The 20357-nt window shown below is 59.0% G+C and overlaps 1 protein-coding gene across 1 annotated transcript; it reads left to right on the plus strand.

Moving 5' to 3' along the window:
- The first annotated feature begins 12430 nt into the window (after nt 1–12430).
- On the plus strand, nt 12431–18727 carry Cibar2 (CBY1 interacting BAR domain containing 2). The gene is made up of 9 exons (XM_090356985.1): nt 12431–12548; nt 13372–13606; nt 14011–14079; nt 14164–14265; nt 14411–14416; nt 15476–15580; nt 16843–16956; nt 17661–17762; nt 18336–18727. Exons 1-9 carry the CDS (start codon nt 12529–12531, stop codon nt 18450–18452), a joined length of 870 nt encoding a protein of 289 aa, XP_090213111.1. The 5' UTR covers nt 12431–12528; the 3' UTR covers nt 18453–18727.
- The last annotated feature ends 1630 nt before the right edge of the window (nt 18728–20357 follow it).

The following is a 20357-nucleotide window of genomic DNA, read 5'->3' on the forward strand; positions in this document are numbered from 1 at the left end:
TTGTTGGTATAAATGAAATTCCATTTTGGCTTATGAGTGTCCCTGCCTCCACCCAAAGTCTGGAAGTCACACAGAGCAGACCCTGGCGGGAGGGGGGCCAGGGAGCAGGGCTACCTCTTGCATCTCCCATGCAATCTCCTTAGTGAAGGGTGGTGCCTGAGACCTTCAGAGGGAGCAAAGGCCCTGACCACGGTGTGGGGACAGCCAGATGACAGCCCTCCAGCCCGCCGCATTCTGGCTTTGCCTCTGGCTACACTAGCATTGTCTCTTCTGTAAGAACCATGACCAGAGACCAGGTGCCAGGAGAGGGTGGTGCACCTCCCAGAAAGAGCCTCGACCAACACCTGCTACACAGGGCATGCTGGGAGATGGTTAAGCCCCAGGGGATGCTGGGAGTAACCAAGTCCTTAGTACACGTGACAGCCAGTGCCTGGAGACCAGCAGAAAAGGCCCCAGAGACCCCCAGTCAGCAGATAGCACCACATCCTGTGTGACTCTCCAAGAGGGTGTGGGGAAGAGTGGGTTGCTGACCCCTACTTCTGGTTCACTGTTTATCCTGAGCGCGCCTTCTCTGTCTCTGCCTTGTTCTGCCAGCCAGGGACCTGAGCCTCTGAAAACCGGAGCATAGCCACAAGTCTAAGCCCGGATGCTTCTCCTCCTGGCCCCACTGGAAGGGCATAGGCCAGGCCAGAAGTCACACCCTTGGTTGTGCCTGGCAGGAGGGAGTCCTAGCCAGGGAGTCCCGCACTGTGTTCCGAGGGCCTCACTGCATCCACCACTAGCACAGTCCAGCGGGAAAGGAAGCCCGCCAGGAGCAGCGCCTCCAACATCAGAACACAGCGAACCACTTGAGAGCCATGTTCAAATGCAGACTCTCAGGACTGCAGGAACCTCTCCAAGACTAACAACGTGTGTTTCCAATAAACGCATTGTAATGAAACAGAGGCAAAGAGAAACAGAAAGCAGTCAGGGTGGGAGACGGAAAGAAAGCCAGAGACTGGAGAGAGGAAGAGAGCAATGAGATGCGATGGCAGGCATGCATCCCAAAAGCTTTATCCTTCATGGAATAACTGTGCAGGTCAGATGCGTGACAGACAACCCCTTCTCAATGATCCTGGTGGATCAAGAAGTTGACAGAGTTGCCAGTGCTCCTTTATAAAGTTTTTCCTGCCGAGTAGGGGAAGGACAGAGGTTGAGACCTAGGTCTTGGGTGGGGGTGGAGTGGCTTTGAACAGGTGACTTAGACACACAGACAGACAGACAGACAGACGGACAGACAGACAGATGACACACAAATGAACAAATGACACCCAGATGGACAGATGACACACAAATAGACAGAGGGCCCACACCCAGCTAGCCAGGCTGGAGGGTGAGGCAATAACTGGAAAGTTCCCGGGGTCCCCAGCTGAGATCAACACAGCGGAGGCCAGGAGACCCCAGCCCCCTCCTCATGTCCTCCTCCCGTTCCCATCAGGGATCGACTTCAGAAGTGACCACGAGAAGCCCCGCCCCAGGAGAGCTGGGTGTAGCTGGGTGTGCAGGGGGTGGGGGTGTTTCTCCTTCCCCACCAAGGGTGTGACTTGGTGGGAACTGGGTCAATTCATAGCTACTCCCCAACTCTGTCATCAAAAGCAGAGATGGAGCCTTTGTAAACCAAGTCATCCGGTCAAGCGCCTGCCTCCTGCCTGGCTAATGGAGGTTCTCAGGATGGGCACCCCAAGAAGGCAAGAGAAAAATTCATGATGAGAGGCCAGGAGAGAAAAGAAAGAAGGAAAGGAAGTGGGGGAGAAGGAGAAAAGAAACAGGGTTGGGGAAAGAAAGAAGGAGGCAAGGAGAAGGAAGGGGAGGGGAAAGGAGGCTGGCAAAGGATTAGTCATTAATCATTAGGCTAATTAATCATTAATTACACCCTGCCCCGTTCCCTCTCCTCAGGATACCCCAGGCCCCACAGCTGGACTGGAAGACCGTCCATGGGCCTCGGCCTGGACAAGGCTGGTCACGCGGGGCTCTGTGGTGGCTGCTGTCCAGCATTGGTGTGCCCCATGGGCAGCGGGAGGGGAGGTACTCCCCAGACTCCCCGCTCCTTGCCATCAGCTTGGGTGGGAATCAGGCCCACAGCCCGGCTGGGCCCGAGGCTTTCCATATGCTGCCTGGTTCCCGTCAGTGGCCGGGAACTCAGGGAGGGAACCCCGGCAGCCAGACCAGCTGTGCACGTGTCTGGAGGTGGTCAGGGGAGGCCGGGCGCTGGGGTGGCCACTGAGGGCTGCATACAGGGTTTACACAGCCGTGGGGTTGAGGTGCCCTCAGGGGAGACCTCCCCTCTCGGCCTCATCCTCCCTCCATCTCAGACTGGCCTGAGGACAGCCCGGAAGTTCAGGTTCACCTGGGCCTTGCTCCCTGCCCATGTGATAGGGGAACCCTCGCTCCTTGGTCAAGAAGGGAGGCACGTGACCTAGCCTCAGCCAATCCCAAGTCTCTGTTCTTCTAGCCACCAATCGGTGCAGACATGGGCTGGGGCCCCGCAGAACCAGCCAGGTCCTTCCCTGAGAGCTTTCCAGGTGGACAGTGACGCCATGAGCGTCCATGCTGAAGGCCACTGCTGACCACCTGGACTGTGGGGTCCAGTGAGGCCCAGACCTACGGTGGCAGTGTGCGCTCAGTGGGGGAGGAGACAGGCCAGGCTGCTGGCCCAGCTGATGACAGAGGAGGGCCCGGCACAGGGTGACCCTGCGCCCAGAGCCTGGGGGCCCTGTGAAATCAGAGCAGCTGCCGGGGAGGTCAGGCAGCTGGAGCAGCAGACAAGAGAAAGAGCTGTTCCCACCGGTCACCGCCCGCCCCGGGAGCAGCCTGGGGCCCATCCAACTGGCCCAGCCCAGCAGGCCTGGGTGGCAGTGAGGGGCCAGGGAAAGGGCTGCCTGGCTGGCCAGTTCAAACAGGAAGTGGGGCCAGGCTGAGGCCAGGCTGGGAGGAAACGGAACATGTCTTCCCTCCACCAACCTTTCCTCATGCTCAACTTTCTCCTCTTTCCTCCACAGTGGGGGGAAACTATAGCATCCGCTGTGTGAAGGGGGAAACTGAGGGTCCGAGTAGCCCCCAGACTTTCTGAAGTGTATCTGCTAATGACAGAGAGGGCTGAGATCAGGCTCAGGTGACCCCCCCCATCCTTACCTCAGAGACTCCAATTGGCAGGCCTGGCTGGGAGGCCCAGGGGACAGCAGACATGCTTTTCTCCTCCTCTATCTAAGATACCTGAGCTCCAGGGAGACGCGGTCCCCAGGCATCGATAGCCACACGGGGCCACACACGGCAGGGTCTGTCTTGCCAAAACTGCAGCTCAGGTGCCATCCTGGTCCCTGCCCTCTAGTGACCACTCTGGGCAGCCATCCATCTGACCTCTGTTTCCCTCACATCTCCTGGACGTTCAGAGCCAGCTGTCCAGCAGTACCCCAGCCCGCCTCTCCTCCAGGACAAATCCAGCGTGTGGGTGTACACACTCCCATGGAGACATCAGCCCCAAGCCACGTCATAGCCTCTAGCCTCAGTTTCCCCATCTATATTGCCGTGGGCAGGGACTTGCTGTCAGCGCAGCCGAGCAAAGCCGTGGCCTGCCTGTGGGGAAACCAGCCCTGGCTACCCCCCTCCATTTCTCCTGCCCCTGAGGGAACAGACGTGGAAGAGGCAGAGGCCAGCAGAGGCCAGAGCCCCGGGGCTGCAGGGTGGGAGGGAGACTGACTAGAGGGACGGCCACAGGAAAGGTGTGGCCGGAAGCCCGGAGCCGAGCCACAGCTGGAAGGAAAGAGTCACCAGGTGTGGCCCTCACCCTCGGCAGGCAGAGCCCAGGCAGGGGGCCAGGCCACTAGGCAGGACCTGCCAGCCTCCTGAGACCCCGGGGTGTCCTTCAGGACCCAGAGCCAAGCATTGTCCCCGGTTCCAAGAGGCTCTGGCTGTGGCTTTCACACGGGGCATTGTGTGTGGGGCCTGTGGGAACTGGCCGCTGGTCCTTGGCTTGGTGGCCTTTCAGAGCCTTGCGGGGAGGGGGTCCACTTCCTTTCCACATCCTGCAGTCCTGGATGACAAGTGTCGTCCACTCGGCCTGGGAAGAGCCATGGGAACTATGTGATTCCTGTCCCCAGAGCCCTTGGTGGCCGAGATGCAGGCTGGTACCCATGGGGTGACAAGCTACTATCTGTCACCTGGTGTAGAGCCAGTTTTTTCAGGAGCCCTCAGAGAACACATGACCTGCACAGACAGGTAGAAAAGTTCACCGTGGAGGAGGCTTGATGATGATGATGATGATGATGATGACGATGATGATGACGATGATGATGATGATGATGATGATGATGTGTGCCTGTGTGTGTTCAAACAATGCTGGGACTTAGACTCAAGGATGCCGGAGCCCATTGGCCAAGGCCAGTGCTCTACCATCTGAGCCACAGCTCCAGTTCCAGCTTTTCGGGGATCAGAGTCTCATGGACTTTCCTACCCTGGCTGGCTTTGACTGTGATGCTGAGCTCTCAGCTTACTGAGTAGCTGGGATTACAGGTGTGACGCTGGTGTTTTCATGAACAGATTTGGAGATTGGGATGACTGGTTTTGAGAATGCCAGTGATATTAGTTTCCTCTTTTCTCTGTTGTTCCTCTCCTTTGTAGCTATGGCTGTGACCTAGTGGGGAGCCCAGAGGACCCTGGGAGGAGTGTGTGAAGTCTGCTTCAACAGGTAGAAGCTTGGCAGGTAGAACCCGAGCTATTGACCTCTGCAGTACAGCTCTGTGACATTCACTCTGCAAACCTGGTGAGGGGGGAACAAAGCAGAGGGGACCCTCCCCCAAGACGTCCGGGGGAGGCAACATCATCAGAGCCCTGCGCTTCCCTGGCCTAAGCACCTCCAAATTTGGTGATGCCTGGAGACCGGACCTCATTTCCTGTCCATCCCTACCCCCACCTCCTCCTCACCCTCTACCCTGGCAGCCAAGAGGAGCCACCGCTGAGGGGGGCCCCCAGAGACCCCAGAAGCTGCCCAAAGAGGAAATCCTCTTCCTCCTCTTACAGGCTGGAAGCTACAGAATGTTTCTTTTGGAATTTCTTGGCCTCCACTGTGTAGAATGTTCTGGGCCCTGCAGCCTCAGGCCCCACCCTCTTGCCTTGGGGTGTGTAGCCAGGGAAGGGTTTGGCTTCTGCCTCTTTCTGTGCCAAGGAGCAGAGCTGGCAGGCTGCCCTGAACCTCGCTGGGCTCACCCTGAACTCAGGATACCCCCAGAGAGCAAGGAAGGACAGCTCACCCGCTGTGTGGGGCGGGGGGGGGGGGGCGGTGAAAGGGAGCAGTACAGGGATCCTTGGGGGTACCCAGACCTTGCTGAAGGCCTGGAGAGGAAAAACTCAGCTCTTTATGCACCTACCACCCCTTTGACCACAGAATAATTAAATGTTCATGCCTTTCCCCTGCTCCTAAGAAGGCGATAAGTCAGATTTCTGCACACACGTAGAGAAAGTGCCTGGGGAATGGGGGCTGGAGCCAAATTTCATTGCAAACAAAGCCTGCACTTGAATCCCAAAGAAAGCGGCCTTCACCTTGGCCCTTGCTTTACTAGACGCAGGTCAGAGCGGCTAGAGCTGTGGGGCTCCAGACCCAATTAGGGCTGTTTGTGCCTGTGTCCTCCCTGCAAGATTTATGACACAGACAGATGCCACGGGGAGAAGCACGGGGAGCACAGCCTGCCTGGGCTCAACACCTCAGTGACCTGCCATGCCATGGCCACACCAAGATGGGGGGCAAGGACACGTCTGAGTGCCTACTGTGTGCCAACGTGAGCCTCCGTGTCAGTTCACACAGCACCCCCGAGTGACACGCGCTCCTGCTGCTGAGGAAACTGAGGCTGTAGTAGTGAAGCCACCCTCACCCAGTGAGGACAGAGTGTGAATCTAGCTCTGTCCCTCCTCCTCCGCTCCCACTCACTGCTGGGAACCCGGGGATGAGGGAGGTCCTGACGTGTGTGACAGAGGCCTGCCCGCCAGCAAACACTTGTTGCTCCAGCCCTAGAGGGTAGGCCGTGTGAGTACAGCGTGCCCCGGCTGGCCTCCTGTTCTGGGCACTGCATGGGTCCTCTGGACCTCTGGGTCTGTGTGGGGGATGCAGGCTCTTACAAGTCCTGCTGCACATTTCTGTCTGCCTGCCTGCTGTATTTATGAGCTGCAGATCGCCTGCGGGCTCGGGCTGTGGCCGTTCACACCTATTACCCTAACTACTCAGGAGGCTGGGATCGAAAGGATCAAAATTCAAAGCTAGCCTGCACAGAAAAGCCCTTGAGACTCTGTCTCTAAAATAACCACCAAAATTCTGGGCTGGAGGCATGCTTCAAGCGGCAGGGCACCAGCCTAGCAAACAAGCTGAGCGAGTGAATATGACGTCCTGAGTTCAAACCCCAATGCCACTGGAAGATAAGGAGGAGGAGGAGGAGGAGGAGGAGGAGGAGGAGGAGGAGGAGGAGAGGGAGGAGGAGGAGGAGGAGGAGCAGCAGGACTGGCCACCTTGAGCAGGCAGCACTCAGGCTAGGGGACTTGGCCTGTTGGGTAGAATCAGAGGCACTTGTGGAATAAAGAGCCTGCCCAACAGAGCAGAGGGGAGAGGGCAGCTGTTAGTTAGGGTCCCGCTGTGCACCTCTGGGCCTCCCTGGAGCTGCAGTGGCCGGGCCCAGCATGTGGGAGCACTCCCTAGCTGGCCAGGGTGGGGTCCCCAGGGAGGAGCGGCACCCCACAGGCCTTCTGAGCCCCCCTCACCTCTTTCTGGCTGGCGTGTGTAAATGCAAAGTAGCCTGAGAATGGGGGTGCTGGGAGGCTGCAGAGGCAGGACACCCCTGAGTGAAAGGTGTGCTGCCTGGTCAGTGGACCCTAGAGACCGGGGCAGGCCCGGGCACCAGCATGCCCGGGCTGGGAGAGGCGCCCTGCTTCATGACCCCATGGCCATGTGTTTGAGCTGCCTGACACCAAAGTCAGGTCAGTCCACCCAGGCAGACTCTGACCTTGGCCCAGTGGGGCACCAGGGCTGTGACCTCTCGGGGAGGGAGACCTGGTGACCTCCCGCACCAGATTAAAACATCTCCACTTGCTAGACGGAGTGGTCACACTCATGCAATTTGTTCAGAAATTGTTTAGCTCATACCTACTATGTGCCAGGCACTCAGTGGGCTCTGGCCACCGCTGGGATGGCTGAGCACCTGCATGTGTGGGGCCCAACTCTGCAGGGCCCAGAGCCCAGCGTGCGCTGCTGTCACTCTAGGGGGAACCGTTGACAGACAAGGACGATGGACACGAGTGACCGGACGGCTCACAGGGCGCACAGCCAGCAAGGGTGAGCGTGAACGCAGACGGTTCCCGGCAGGTCAGGGGCTTGGTGTCATGTAGATGTTCAAATACCTCCTGTTACACAGCGAGCAGCCTGCCCCTCAGTCCCTGTTGGGACGCTTCCTCCTCCAGAGGGTCCAGGAAGGGCAGAGGGGTTTGTGTGGCACCGAGGTCTGCGGCTGCTCCCCATCTCCCTGCTGTCTGACCACCTGGGTGTCTGGCAGGTGCCTGGAGCTTCTAGGGAGCCCAAAGCACCCGTTGGGTCCAGCAGCAGAACCCTAAAGAAAAGGAAGACAATTCAGAATCAAGGCCTGCAAAGGTTAGGATAAATGAACTTGCACGTGGTCCCTTGGCTATGGGGCGGGGCCAACTCCCTCATTTGCATCAAGGAGGATCTGCGTAGACCCAATGCACGTCTGTCCTGTCTTTGAAGCCATTCCTGGACTGCTTATCCCACCCCAGAAGCTCTAAAGGCGGTGCTCATTTTGCACAGGGAAGTCAGGGGTGGCATGGGAGGATGGAAGGCTGTAGCTTCCCTGCATTGGTGCCCTGGCAGACCTGAGTTCCCTGAGGTCTGTCCTCCAGCAGGCAAAACCTTGGGTCACCTCAGTACTGCATGGAATTTGCTGTCTCCTGATCGCTTGTCCCTTCAGGCCCTGCCAGTGCCCCCCTGGGAGGGACTTGGTCCTGAGGTGGGAGTAGAGACAATCCGATGGCCCCCAGGCTGCAGAGTTTCTTCCGGGGGCAGGCTGGCTGCCCCCCCCCCCGAGGAGGGGTCACGTGGCCCAGTGGGGTAATGGCTCCTGGAGGGCTCGCCAAGCCACCAGAGCTCAGCGCGATTGCTGAAAGGGCACAGTGGTGTGTGAAGCCCAGGACAGAGCTCTGTCCTTGTGGGCCCAGGCTGTGCAGACGTCACCCTTTGTTCCCTCTGGCAAACGCAGCTTGGACGGCGGCCAGGGGCTTTGGCAGAACCCTGAATCAGCGGATTGGTCTTGGCATCTTCCTGCCCCCCGCCCCCCCCCCCCGCCCTGGTCAGCCAGGTTCTCCCTCCAGCTTGGCGGGGGCAGGGGCGAGGGGCACAAAGTTAAATAAAGATGGCCACTGTGCAGGACTCGGAGCCCAGGCCGCTGGCCCGCCAGATCATCGCTCTTTCTCCACTAGGGAAGAGGTTTGAACTAGTCCCTTGTCAGGTAGAGAAACTGAGGGCTGAGTCAGTGGCTTAGTGGCTGAGCTGGGATTTGAGCCCAGGTTGCCAGCAGGCCACCTCAGAGGGCAGGGTAAGGCTGCTGAGGGCCTGGGCCGCTGTGTGTTCCTTTCCCTGCCCCATCGTCACTGTCTGCAGATGACAATGTTCTTTCTCTGAATGAAATGGTTTGTTTTGTTTGGCTGCCCCGGGGTCGGGACTCAGGGCCTCACGCTGCCTGCACAGGCGCTTCGGGGTCTGAGCCGTCAAATGATGCCCGTGAGCCATCAAATCACTTTACCTGTCCTGCCATCAAATGCCAGCTTGGTGACTGGGCCTTAGTCATGGAGGGAAAAGATCCGGGTGTGTAGACGCTCTCTCTTCTCTTTCTGTGGGCTGGAAGCGTTCTTCACGGGGATGTGGACAGGGCAGGGCAAGCCTTGGAGGGCTGTCGGACACAGGTGATGTAAAAGGATGAGGATGGGACAGGGAGGGAAGGTCCTGGGTCACCTGCAGACGACACACACGGTCGGTCTCCATTTTCCTTTCCTGCCTGCTACTTGTGTGTCTGGATATTTTTAATAATTAGAGAAAAGCTTTACAAGAAAAGCCTCTGAAGGCTGGCATCCCGCAGCCCTCCTGGAGAGCTGCTAATTGCTCTAGAATTGTCTTTTCTCGGTCCTGGAGAGCAGCAGGTTTCTCCTTGAGTTTGGGAGCCTTGGTGACAACCCCTCCACCTCCAGAGCAGCTCCCAGGGGAGCCTGGGCCGTGATGGCAATGCAGAAGCCACAGGACCACAGGCTGCTGTGGATGAGCGGGGGCCAGGGGCCAGAGCCGGGAGACACCAGGGGCCTGGGGTCATCCCCTCTGGTCGTACAGGTGAGACCATGAAGTTCAGAGAGGGCAGACACAGCACACCAGAGCCAGCCAGGACGTGGCCTTGGCATTCCTCAGCCGCCCCGGTTTCTGCTCACCTTGTTCCAGGGCTTCCCCAAAGCCCCCAGGTTTCTCTCTGTGTTGAGACCCAGCAGATAGCCACCGGTCTTCCGCTCCTGGTCCCAAGCACCAGCAGGCTTTGAATCACCACTGGCTCTTCCAAGAGAAACACGTTGGGGTTTTCTTTGCCTTTTTTGTGTGTGTGCGCTCTCTGGAAGAAATTCCAGACCCCCACCCTTCCAGATTGTTCCATGATGATGGCAGACACACAGTGAGCTCCCCAGAAACACAACCAGGTCCTTGGGAGCCTGACGGGACACCAGACCTGCCCTTTGCAGGGGCCCCGGGTCTGGAGGAAACCTGGCCTGTGTGTCCACTCATCAAGGCCCTGTGTGATGGCCTGGCCACAGAGAGCACTGGCCGCCAGCACAAGGCCTGGCTTGTTTCTGAGCTTGGACTTGGTAGGATCGGAGGCCACCAGAGATGGAGGTCAGACCCTCACATGGGTTGACTGAGCTGGAGAGGTACAAGCAAATAGGCACGGGCAGAGGTGACAGAGCCAGCATGTCCATGGCCTCCACCCAATGTCTCTGTGCTGGCAGCCTGTGGGTCACTCTCATTATTCCAAATTTCCAGAGTTTCCAGCCCCCTGGCCTCTCTCCTGGCTCTCCCCGCAGGGTGGCTGAGTGCAGCCCCTTTGGCTGAGGCCTGCAGCCTGAGATGAGGTCTCTGCTGCCCTCGTGTGGTCGCCCGCTGCAGCACAGGCTCGAGTTTGTCATTTTCCTGGGAGAGTTGGGGTCTCCAGAGAACAAAACCAAGGCCTCAGCTCCTGTGACACAGAGAAGAGCCACAGGGCTGGTGTGGACGGGGTCCTCTAACCACTGGTTGCCCAGACACGAAGACTAGGTCTTGTATTGCTTAGGCAGATGGGAAAAATACCCCCACCATGGTGATAGGGCTGGGAGCACTGGAGGTGGCGGTGAAGAGGCAGGTGCCCTGTGAGCACCCAGCAGGCAGATCTGGGGTGCTCGGGACCCACAGAGGGCCCCGTGTCTGCTGCCCAGTACCATCCTCCTAGCTCTGGGTCTGGGACAGACATGACAGTCTCTGCCACCCTCAGTGCCCTCTTCCCTCCTCTCAGCTGCTGGGGGCCCCACCCCTTCGTTCTCCAAGGACAGGGCCTTTCCCTGGGGGTCTTTGTCCCTCTACTTAGAGGCCCTACACCAAGCCTGCCCTAAGTCCAGGGGCAAAGACTCTTTCCAAGACGCAGGCCATGCTGTGAGTTTGGGGGAGGGCAGGCCTGCTGGAGTGCCATTGTGAAGTCCACCATAGTCCCCAGGGGTGATGAGAACGAAGAAGGGGAGAGGGATGGTGGGGCAGGGAGGCCACACCAGGCAGAGCAGAATACAGGGTCCCAGCCCCTGCAGTGGAAAGGAAAAACACGCCTACCAGTTGAATTCGGGGTCTGTGTGGAGCCCCCAAGCGATATCAGGGCAGTGGCTGCCTCAGACAGAGTGAGGTGTGGCCAGGGCCTGGTGAGGTGCGGGCAACAGAAGACAGAGCAGAATACAGAGCACACCTGGGGAGGAGCAGAATACAGAGCACACCTGGGGAGGAGCAGAATACAGAGCACACCTGGGGAGGAGCAGAATACAGAGCCGACCTGGGGAGGAGCAGAATACAGAGCAGAGCTGGGGAGGAGCAGAATACAGAGCACACCTGGGGAGGAGCAGAATACAGAGCACACCTGGGGAGGAGCAGAATACAGAGCACACCTGGGGAGGAGCAGAATACAGAGCAGAGCTGGGGAGGACTCCTGCGGCGGCAGACCTCGCACCTGGAGACAACCCTTTCATGGCACAACAGGGCTGCAGTCATCCTCATTAGGGCCTTGGAAACATCACTGAAGCCCAGAGAGGGCAGGTGACTGACTGCCCGCAGCCACAGTAGACCCAGGTGTGGAATCTGAGCTCCTGTGTCTTTACCTTCCTTCACCATTGAGCAAATCCCCAGGAGATCTGGAAGCTCTGGACACAGTGCTCCTATCCCAGGGGCCTCCAGAAATACACTGTAACACCCGTCTAAGACACACTGTAACACCCGTCTAAGATACATTGTAACCACCACTCAAGATTCACTGTAACTCAGCAGCAAGGCAAACCTTCCGCTCTCCTCCCCCTTCAAGCTCTTGGTCCCATTAGTCCTTCCTTCCTTCCTTCCTTCCTTCCTTCCTCCCTCCCTCCCCCCTCTCCCTCTTTCAATCCCCTCTCTCCCTCCCCTCCTCCTCCCCCTTCTGTCACTGGGGTTTGAACTCAAGGCCTGCTCTGCTCTGCCACTTGAGCCAGCCATACCCTCCTCCCCCCTTTTTTGGGGGGCATTTGTGGGTAACATTTTTGTCCAGGGCCAGCCTCAGACCATGATCCTCCTCCCATACCCAGAACAGCCGGGATTGCAGTGTGACCCACTGTGTCACCATCAGTCTCTAACTTTGTAGCAATCTGCAGAAACTGCCTTGGCGGGAGCCCCCAGGCAGTGAGACACAGAGGCACCAGGCTTTGCTCAGCTGGGTTTTCTCACTTCCTGCGCTCCCTGGACAGGCCTCAGGCTCCGAATTCATCCTGCGCTTCTTAGCCACAGCGCTCCTGACTCCCCAGGTCTCCCAGGGCAGCGAAAGCACAAACCCTGCAGAGCTTGCCCTGCCCCAGGCCAGCGGCCCTGAGCCCAGCTGCTGTGAATCTGGGGACCTGTGGGGCTGCTCTGGGTCTCCCAGCTGAACAGCATGAAGCCCCCACCCCTGCACCCCTCTTGGCCAGCACCAGGCTGGCGGAGGGCCCCCACACCCCACTAGAGAGACTGCCCCCTCCCCCCAGGCAGGGCCGCAGCCCCAGCGGCCGCTCCTCCCAGGGCTGGCATGGGAGGCATGTCACCTGGCAACCAGGTAGCAGCGTCCCCTAAGCCCAAACCACACACACCTGTGCCCAGCCCGGTTGGGTTTCTCTGAGGCCCGGGGCATCCCTAGAGCCTGGGCAACTCCCTGAGACTGCGAGCGCGGTGCCTCCGTCACAATGAGCGCTGTCCTCTCCAGGTGAGCAGCCCTGCGCTGGGGTCTGGGGGTCCTGGCGCACCAAGAAAGCCTGGGGTGGGGGTGCAGGGGGCAGAAGGTTGAGGGAAGATGGGCTTCAGACCTCGGAGCCTCCCCACTGGTATGTGGGCAGACAACGTCCCTGGGGCCATTCCCTGACTCCCATCCTCACCCTCAGAAGTCCATCTGCCCTATGCCCCGGGCTCACCCTTCTGTGGAGCCCTCCCCTCTGCTCTGCCCCCACCCCCAGGCTCTGGCCTCCGTGTCTAGCCACACTGCAGAGAGATTGCAGGAACACATCTGATCTCATCCTTCGAAACGGGCTGTTGGCAGGCACTGGTGGCTCACACCTGTAAAACTAGCTACTCAAGGGCTGAAATCGGAGAATGGTGGTTCAAAGCCAGCTTGGGACCAAAAGCCTGTGAGAATCTTATCTCTAGAAACCACCAAAAAGGTCACAAGTGGATCTTTGGCTCACATGGTAGAGAGCCAGGATTGAGCAGAAAGCTACAGAATAGAAGGCAGCAGCGGGGTTGAGCAGAGGGAGAGCATGGGGGTGTGTGTGGCATGTGGGGGCTCAGAAGGTGGAGTCCGGGACTGGAAATGGAGGGAAATGGAGTCCTTCGCTGGGCCTGCAGGGAGGCGGGGCTTCAGAGCAAAGCTCCTGTCCACGCAGGCCTGGGCGAGCCTCCCTGCCCTGCCTCTGTGGGTCCCAGGTGGCCACTGTGCTGCCCAATGTCACCGCTGGCCCTTGGCTCAGGCCCTGGCCTCCGTGGACAGCCAGGTGTCTGTGGCCAGCCCTGCACTCAGGCCCTGGCCTCGGCAGGGACAGCCAGGTGAGGAGCATGGAAAACACAGTGGCCAATGCTGAGAAGCACTTCGGCCCGTTCTGCGCGCTGCTGGCCTCGTACACGCGCAAGACGGCCCGGCTGCGGGACAAGGCTGACCAGCTGGTCAAGCAGCTGATAGACTTTGCCAACACCGAGAGCCCCACGCTGCGGACCGCCGTGAGGGACCTGGCCGAGGACCTGGCCAAAGTGCAGGATTACCGGCAGGCCGAGGTGTGTGGGGTTGGCCCAGGCCAGCCGGGGACTGCAGGCATCCAGCCCATGGCCTCTCCCAAGGCAGCCCCGAGGACCCACGGCATCAACAGGGCCGAGGATAGAGTGAGGCTTCCCTGAGCCAGGCCAGGGGATCCAGGAAGCCAGCCAGGGCTCAGGGGAGGGCGGGGGGGGGGCAGGGAATCCATCAAACCTCACACGGGGTCTTTATCCAGAAGAAGGCAGAGGCTTCCTGTCTGTGCCGAGCAGGCAGGCAGTACACAGAGGGAGGCCCCGAACTCAGGCTGCACCTGCTCTCCAGGGTTTGGCCCTGTGCTCCTCTGGGTGTGGGGTCTGGGGCCCTGGTGACCCTCAGAGAGGCTGACCACTCTGGACTTTGGCTGGCTGCTGTGTGTGCTTGGCAGGTTGAGCGGCTGGAAGCCAAGGTTGTCAGCCCCCTGAAGCTCTATGGAGCCCAGATAAAGCGGACGCGGGTGAGCTGGGCGCCTGTGGGGGGTGGGGGGTTCTGCCTCGGCATGACCCCCCCCCCGCAAATATCAGCCTCCTCTTTCCTTTAGGCTGAGATCAAGAAATGTAAACGTGTCCAAAAGAATGAGATCAAACAGCTGCAGAAGCTGGAGAAACTGAGACAGAGGTCACCCTCCGACCGGCAAATGATTGTATCCTTCTTGGCAGCTGGTGCAGGGCGGCTGGGGCGGGCGAGCCTGCCACGTGCGCTCCTGTCTTCAGTGCCTCAGGTCCCTGGGTGAGGGGCCGCCCAGTAGGCCACAGGGGGTCACCTGGCTCCTTAACAGCCTTTCCCAGTCTCAGGTGAGAGCCATGGATTGGTCGTGGGCAGCAGTGTCCAGGTGGGTGAGGAGATGCGATCTGCTCTGCCTGGCAGAGAGGCCCGGGTGGGCAGGGTCCAGGCTCTGCATGGCAGGGCTGACAGGCCAAGATGGTCACAAGAGTCTGGAGAGTTGTGTGTCCAGCGAGCCGTGCATGGGCTTTGGTTCTTGTCAAGGTCACCCGGACCCCAGGAGGAGCCAGCTCAGAGGCTCGGGATGGGAGCCTGGGGCCCACCGGCTAGAGGAAGGGGGCTGGGGAGTCACCTCTGCCCTTACGTTGCCGTGTGAGTGACCTTGCCCAGAGGCCCTGCCCTGCGTCTGCATGGCCTAAGCCGCATCCTGCCTGAGCCACATTGGCCTCTGAGGTCTGGGGTGAGAGGCTGGGAGGAGCCTCTGGCCCGCGTTAGGTCGAGGGCCACGCAACCTTAGCTAACAACACAAGCATGGTCAGAAGCCTACTGCCAGTGCCTCCCAGCTGCACCCTGAGCCGGGCTGCACTCTTTGGGGGCCCCAGGGATCCCCAAGAAACTCCACCACCAGAGCCACTTGCAGAGCCACTAACAATCATGTCTCCAGCCTGTCTTCCACAGCCTGCAGAGCCAGAAGCACCAGGAGGTGCTGGGTCTAGGTCAGCTGCACCCCTGCCTGCCTGCCAGACTCCCAACCTCCCAACCTCCCACACTTAATCCTAAAGGTTGGGAAACTGAGGTCCAGAAGCACAACTTGCTCAAGGCACTTCTGCCAGGCCCAGTCTGTTGGTGTCTGTGCCTGGCATAGCTGCCAATCAGTGGTGGGATGGGGCCCTCCCTGGGGCTCAGGGTCATCTTCCTGAAGAGACTGCATCTCCACACTGCCTGCTGAGCAGCTGGAACAACCCTGGGGAGCAGATGGCCTTGCTGTCACTTGTTTATAGTCAAGAAAATCAGGGCTCAGAGAGGGCGAATGGCCGGCTGAAGTCACATAGCTCATGAGCTGTCCAACTAGAGAGAGTAGTCCAGATGCCACCGGGGTCACTTTCTCCCTCTCACGTCCCTGGGGCCAGGCGGAGAGCCACGCTCAGAGGGCATCAGTGGATACCAGTCGCACTACCCACCAGCTGGAGGAGACGGTGGATGCCTTCCAGGAGCAGAAGCTGAGGGACCTCCAGGTAGGGTGTTACACACATGTGTGTAGATGTCTGTGTGTGTCCAGTAGAACCCCGAGCCCCCGCTCTCAGGACAGCCCTTCCTGGCCACAGGGTCAGGGTCTTGGCACTGGCTGTGCCCTCTGTTGGAAGTTGGCTTGCCCTTCCTGGAGTTAACCCCCATCTCTCTGTGCCTCTCTGTTTCCTCAAGAAACCTTTAACCCCAGGCCCTGGGGTCTTAGTGGTTTTATTGATTCATTAATTGATCAAAAGCTGCTATATGTCAGGAACTGTGCCTGGTGCCAGGACACCCTACCCAACCAGCCAAGTCTGGCAGAGCAGGGCTGGTGCTCTGAGCAGAGCCCAGGAACAATGGCTCCAGCACTCCATGGCAGGCAGCTGGGACCTGAGCCGCCAGCAGTCCCAAGGAGAGGGTCTCAGGCCATGTGGCTCAGGCCAGAAAGCAGACTTAAATTGGCAAGAGACTAATCCAAGCCACCCCAGAAAGCCCTCCACATTTTAAATGAGGGAGATAAAATCAAGAGCATGAACAAATTCATTTTCACTGCAACATTGGGTTTTAGGGTCTTTTAGCAACAGCCATGTCCTCCAGACAGCCTTTCGCTGGGGGCAGTTGCAGAAGTGCGCTGCGGGCCTCTTACCTGCTTTCTCAGCTGCTCAGCAAATCCTCCTGGAGGCTCATCCTTCTCCCAGGCTGCCGAGTCCCTGCCTGGGAGGCACCGCCAGCGAGCTCTGCCCGCCGCTCCCCACAGGCTCTGTGGGCTGCAGAACAGGCAGGAGCAGGGCCTTCCCGGGCCGGGAGCCAGAAACAGCAACTGAACCCCTGAGCCTGTTTCTGCCCTGTCAGTAGGAGGTGGCGGGTGGAAGGCTGGTGCTCCCACCCCAGCTGGCCCTCCTCTCCCCTGCCCTCCCCTCTCCTGTCCTCCCCTCCTCCACAGGACTGAAAAGCCCACAAAATGGGCTGGGACTTTCCTGCGTGAACTCCTGGATGGAGCTTAAATGGGAGGGGTCAGGGCAGGGTGACCAGGGAGAGAAAGAGAATGGGGTACATCCAAGGAGATAGTGACGGCAGGCAGAAACTTCTGGAAGGTTTGATCTGCAGGACGTAGAGCGGGCGTGGCACTGGATCATCTGCCTCAAGCACAACCCTTCGCAACTGGCTTAGCAAACCTTCCCCATAGGGCCTGGCACCCTCCCCAGCCCCCACCGTCGGGCTCTGGGGATGAAGTGTGTTCCTGCAGCGTGTGACTCAGTTTCCCCCACAGAGGATTTTCTTGGACTTCGTGAGCATCGAGATGGTCTTCCATGCCAAGGCGGTGGAGGTTTACTCCCATGCCTTCCAGACCCTGGAGCGCTACGACGTGGAGGGAGACCTGCAGGTGGGTCGGGCCCTGCTTCTACTCTGTCTGTATGGAGCGGGGAGAGTGGGGGCTCAATTTTGGGTCTCCCTGGGGCTTGGTCCCATGGCCTCAGCATGCCAGGCACGCTTGCTACCACGGGAGCCATGCCACCAGCCCTGTCTTTTGGCAACTCTCTAACTAAAACCTTGTTCTGAGGGCTTCCAGGGGTCGGCTGGGAGGTGGACAGGGCTCTGCCAGGGTCCTGGATGCTTGGCATGCTCGTCCTGTCCGGGTGCCCAGGGTCAGAGACAAATGATAGCGGCCGTCTACCCCTCCACTCCCGAGGGCAGGTGCGCCCAAGACTTACAGCGGCTTCACGCCTCCACCATGTGCCAGTGAACCCCCAGAAGCTCCCGCAACACCCAGCGCCCACTTCTGTGGTAGCCTGGTTTTCCTCCTCTCCCTTCCTTCTCCTTCCTTTCTATCTCATCTCATCCCTCGTGTCACCTCATCTCAGTGTAACCGGTCGAAGGCCGCCCCGCCTGTGGCATCCCGTTGGGATGCGGGTGATTTTCCTGTGTGCCGATGGACGTTATCTGCCCTCTCTGAGCCTCAGGTTTTCCACGTTACGATGGAACAGCCACGTTCGCTCTCAGAGCTGCTGTGGATTCCACACGGCAGCCAATAGAAGCCGCTCCTGTGCCTCCTGACTTGATCAGCCTGCCCCGGTCTCTCCCTGGCAGGATTTTAGGGACAAGCTGCATGGCGTATGTGGACAGGGCAAGACCCAGCCGCTCAACAAGACCGGTGGCTCTCTGTCTGCCCCCTGGGCTCTCGTCAACCAGGTGAGTGCTTGGGTGTGAGTGGCACCCAAAGTGGGGAGACCAGCAGGGGGGCAGCAAGGGTGGCCAAGGCCTGGAGGTCAGGTAGAGAGAGGCTATGCGGGGAGGGCATTGTGGGGCAGGAAGGGGGCTGTGGGGTCCGGAGAGGCTTGGCCTTGAAGTAGAACCAACACAGCTCATCACAGCCCACGTCCACCAGGCAGGCACAGGGACCCAGGAAGCAGTGATAGGGAGCCAGTCATGACTGGGGGAGGAGCAGTGACCCAGGAGGAGCAGTGATGGGGGCGGGGTTCTCTCCCTCACAGGACGGTTCTCTGTAGAGACAGCAGAGGAGGTTTGGACCAGGTCAGGCTGTTTTGGTTTCTGCTATGTGATCTTGGGAAACCCTGTGGTCTCTCTTGGACTTGGAATCCCACCGGTAGAAGTAGCTGGTGCCCAGGGCACCCCCCTTCTGCACGCGGGTGGTTATGGGGCTCTGTGGACCCCGTAGGACTGGGCCCCGGGAGCCAGAGGTTTGTGGCTGCCATTCCAGTTACAGATGCCACTGCTGTCGTTTTCTTGGCTGTCATTATTTAGAGCGTGCAGAGCCCATTGCAGAGCCAGAGAAAAGAAGAGGCGGCAAGCAAGTCTGACCCGGCCGAGGATGACCCTCTGGAGGACCTCGGGGGACAGGGGCAGGGGCATCAGAACTAGGAAGAGCATCCTGGCAAAAGGCAGGCCTGACCAGGCTCTCACCCCTGGGACCTTGGCATGCTGGGCCTCGGTTTCTTCATCTGTACAGAATGCTGTCGGGATCACCATGCCTGGCCCGCTGCCTGAGCTGGAGCAGGGCACTCGCTCCTGCCTCGTGTGGAAAGCACCATGCTTTCTGGGCAGACCAGGAACGCAGTCTATGACTGGCAGGGAGGAGCCATCTGTCCTGGACCTCTGTCCAGCTACTGGATGGTGTGTGGCTGTCCTCGTCCTTGTCTTGCAGATATATTGTCCCCCTTCTGCCTTGCTAGGGTTTTCCTACCAGAAACCGGAGACACACAGTCTCCCTGTGGGGTCACTGTAGGACCAGCGTCATCCCTAGCCTCACGTCACCTCCTCCAGAAAGCCTCCCCTGACTGCAACCAGGCAGACATAATGAAACGATCCAAATGGTCCATAGAACACAGGGGACAGGAAACAACGTTACCCTTTGCGTCATGCTTCAGATCATCTGCACTTTTGTATTGCATGTGCGTGCACACATTTCATGTTACATATATGAGCTTTCAAAAACGTGTGCTGTGTCTCCACTGCTGGGCCTTTTTCTGAGGAAAAGGACCCATGGTAGGTGATCTTGGAGAGGAAACTGACTGAGTGCAGGGCCCTGCTCCCCCCCCCCCCCCAACGCCCATCCCAGTGTACCTCAGAGGCTGAGTGTCCTAGGAACAGTTAGACAGGCGGTGGCCCAGAGCTCTGTCGGGGTCTCCCTGGTGGCCTGTAGAGAAGTGGCAGCTGAGTTCAGGCTCTTCTCTTTCCAGCCCATGGGTGGGAGGGAAGATGTAGAGGCTGTATCCTGTGTCCTGCTTTTCTCTGCCTCTTCTGAGGGCTTTGTCTGAGAAAACAAAGCTGCCAGTATTGCTTCCTGTGACGTCAGAGACTCCACAGTGCCTTGTCCAGCACTGACCCAAGCGAGGAGCTCACTAGGGCCAGGATCCCAGGGGAGACACCAGGCAGAGCCTCAGGTCACAGGGCCTCCAGGATATGGGCCCCGGGGTGCAGGGGGCCCTCAGCCTTCCCTAGGTCAGGAGCATGAAGATCGTAAAGAAACACTGCTTGGACACTGTTTCTCTTACATTTCATTGGGTGACTTTTGAATGACATGTTTTCAGTTCCTTCTTGTTTAAAAGACTTAAAAGCTTATTGCACATTCTTTCCACGGGAAACAGACGGTGCCTGCCACCGTGGCTAAGTGTCAGGATTCGGTGGGGGGTGACAGACTGCGGTGGTCAGTGTCAGGTACTGCTAGACCTCATTCTCAGGGGAAAGTCCACAGGCTGAGCCCCCGCCAGCCCAGCCACCCTCCATGCATGGTTGTGTGGGCACTGGGGAGCCAGCCTGCCACCCGAGTGTGAGACCATTCTCTTGTTCTCAGGTGGGGACAGGCCCTGGAGACAGACCCCTTCCTCAGAGACGCTGGGTCTGGGGCCATTGACCAGCTTGGGGGAAGCAGACAACTTGTCTCATGCTCCCCAGAATTGTCGGCATCAGCTGGAGTGTGATGAGGACCCACGTTCCTCCCCTGAGACCCCAGGGAGAGAGCAGGAAGGGACCCCCAGCGCAGGGGCCAGGCTGCCTGGTCTAGTCCTTCGTCTGACAGGGGCCCAGGACTGCTGGTTTCTCTGCCTCCAGTGGGAGCCACCGGCAGAGCCGAGAAGCTGTGGAGAACACGCGCAGACCAGCCTCTTTTAAAAAGATCATTTATTCTGGGTCCCCTTCTGGCAACCTAAGGTGACATGGACACTCATACTTTTTCTCTGCAGGAGACAGGTTGAGTGCCAGCCCCGCTCTGAGGTCATCCACACTGATGTTTTCTAACCTTGAAAAATAACTTTAGTACGTGACTTA

The sequence above is a fragment of the Megascapheus bottae genome, chromosome 24, assembly GCF_031878675.1.
Source record: "Megascapheus bottae isolate mThoBot1 chromosome 24, mThoBot2.hap1, whole genome shotgun sequence".
NCBI classification, from domain to species: domain Eukaryota; kingdom Metazoa; phylum Chordata; class Mammalia; order Rodentia; family Geomyidae; genus Megascapheus; species Megascapheus bottae.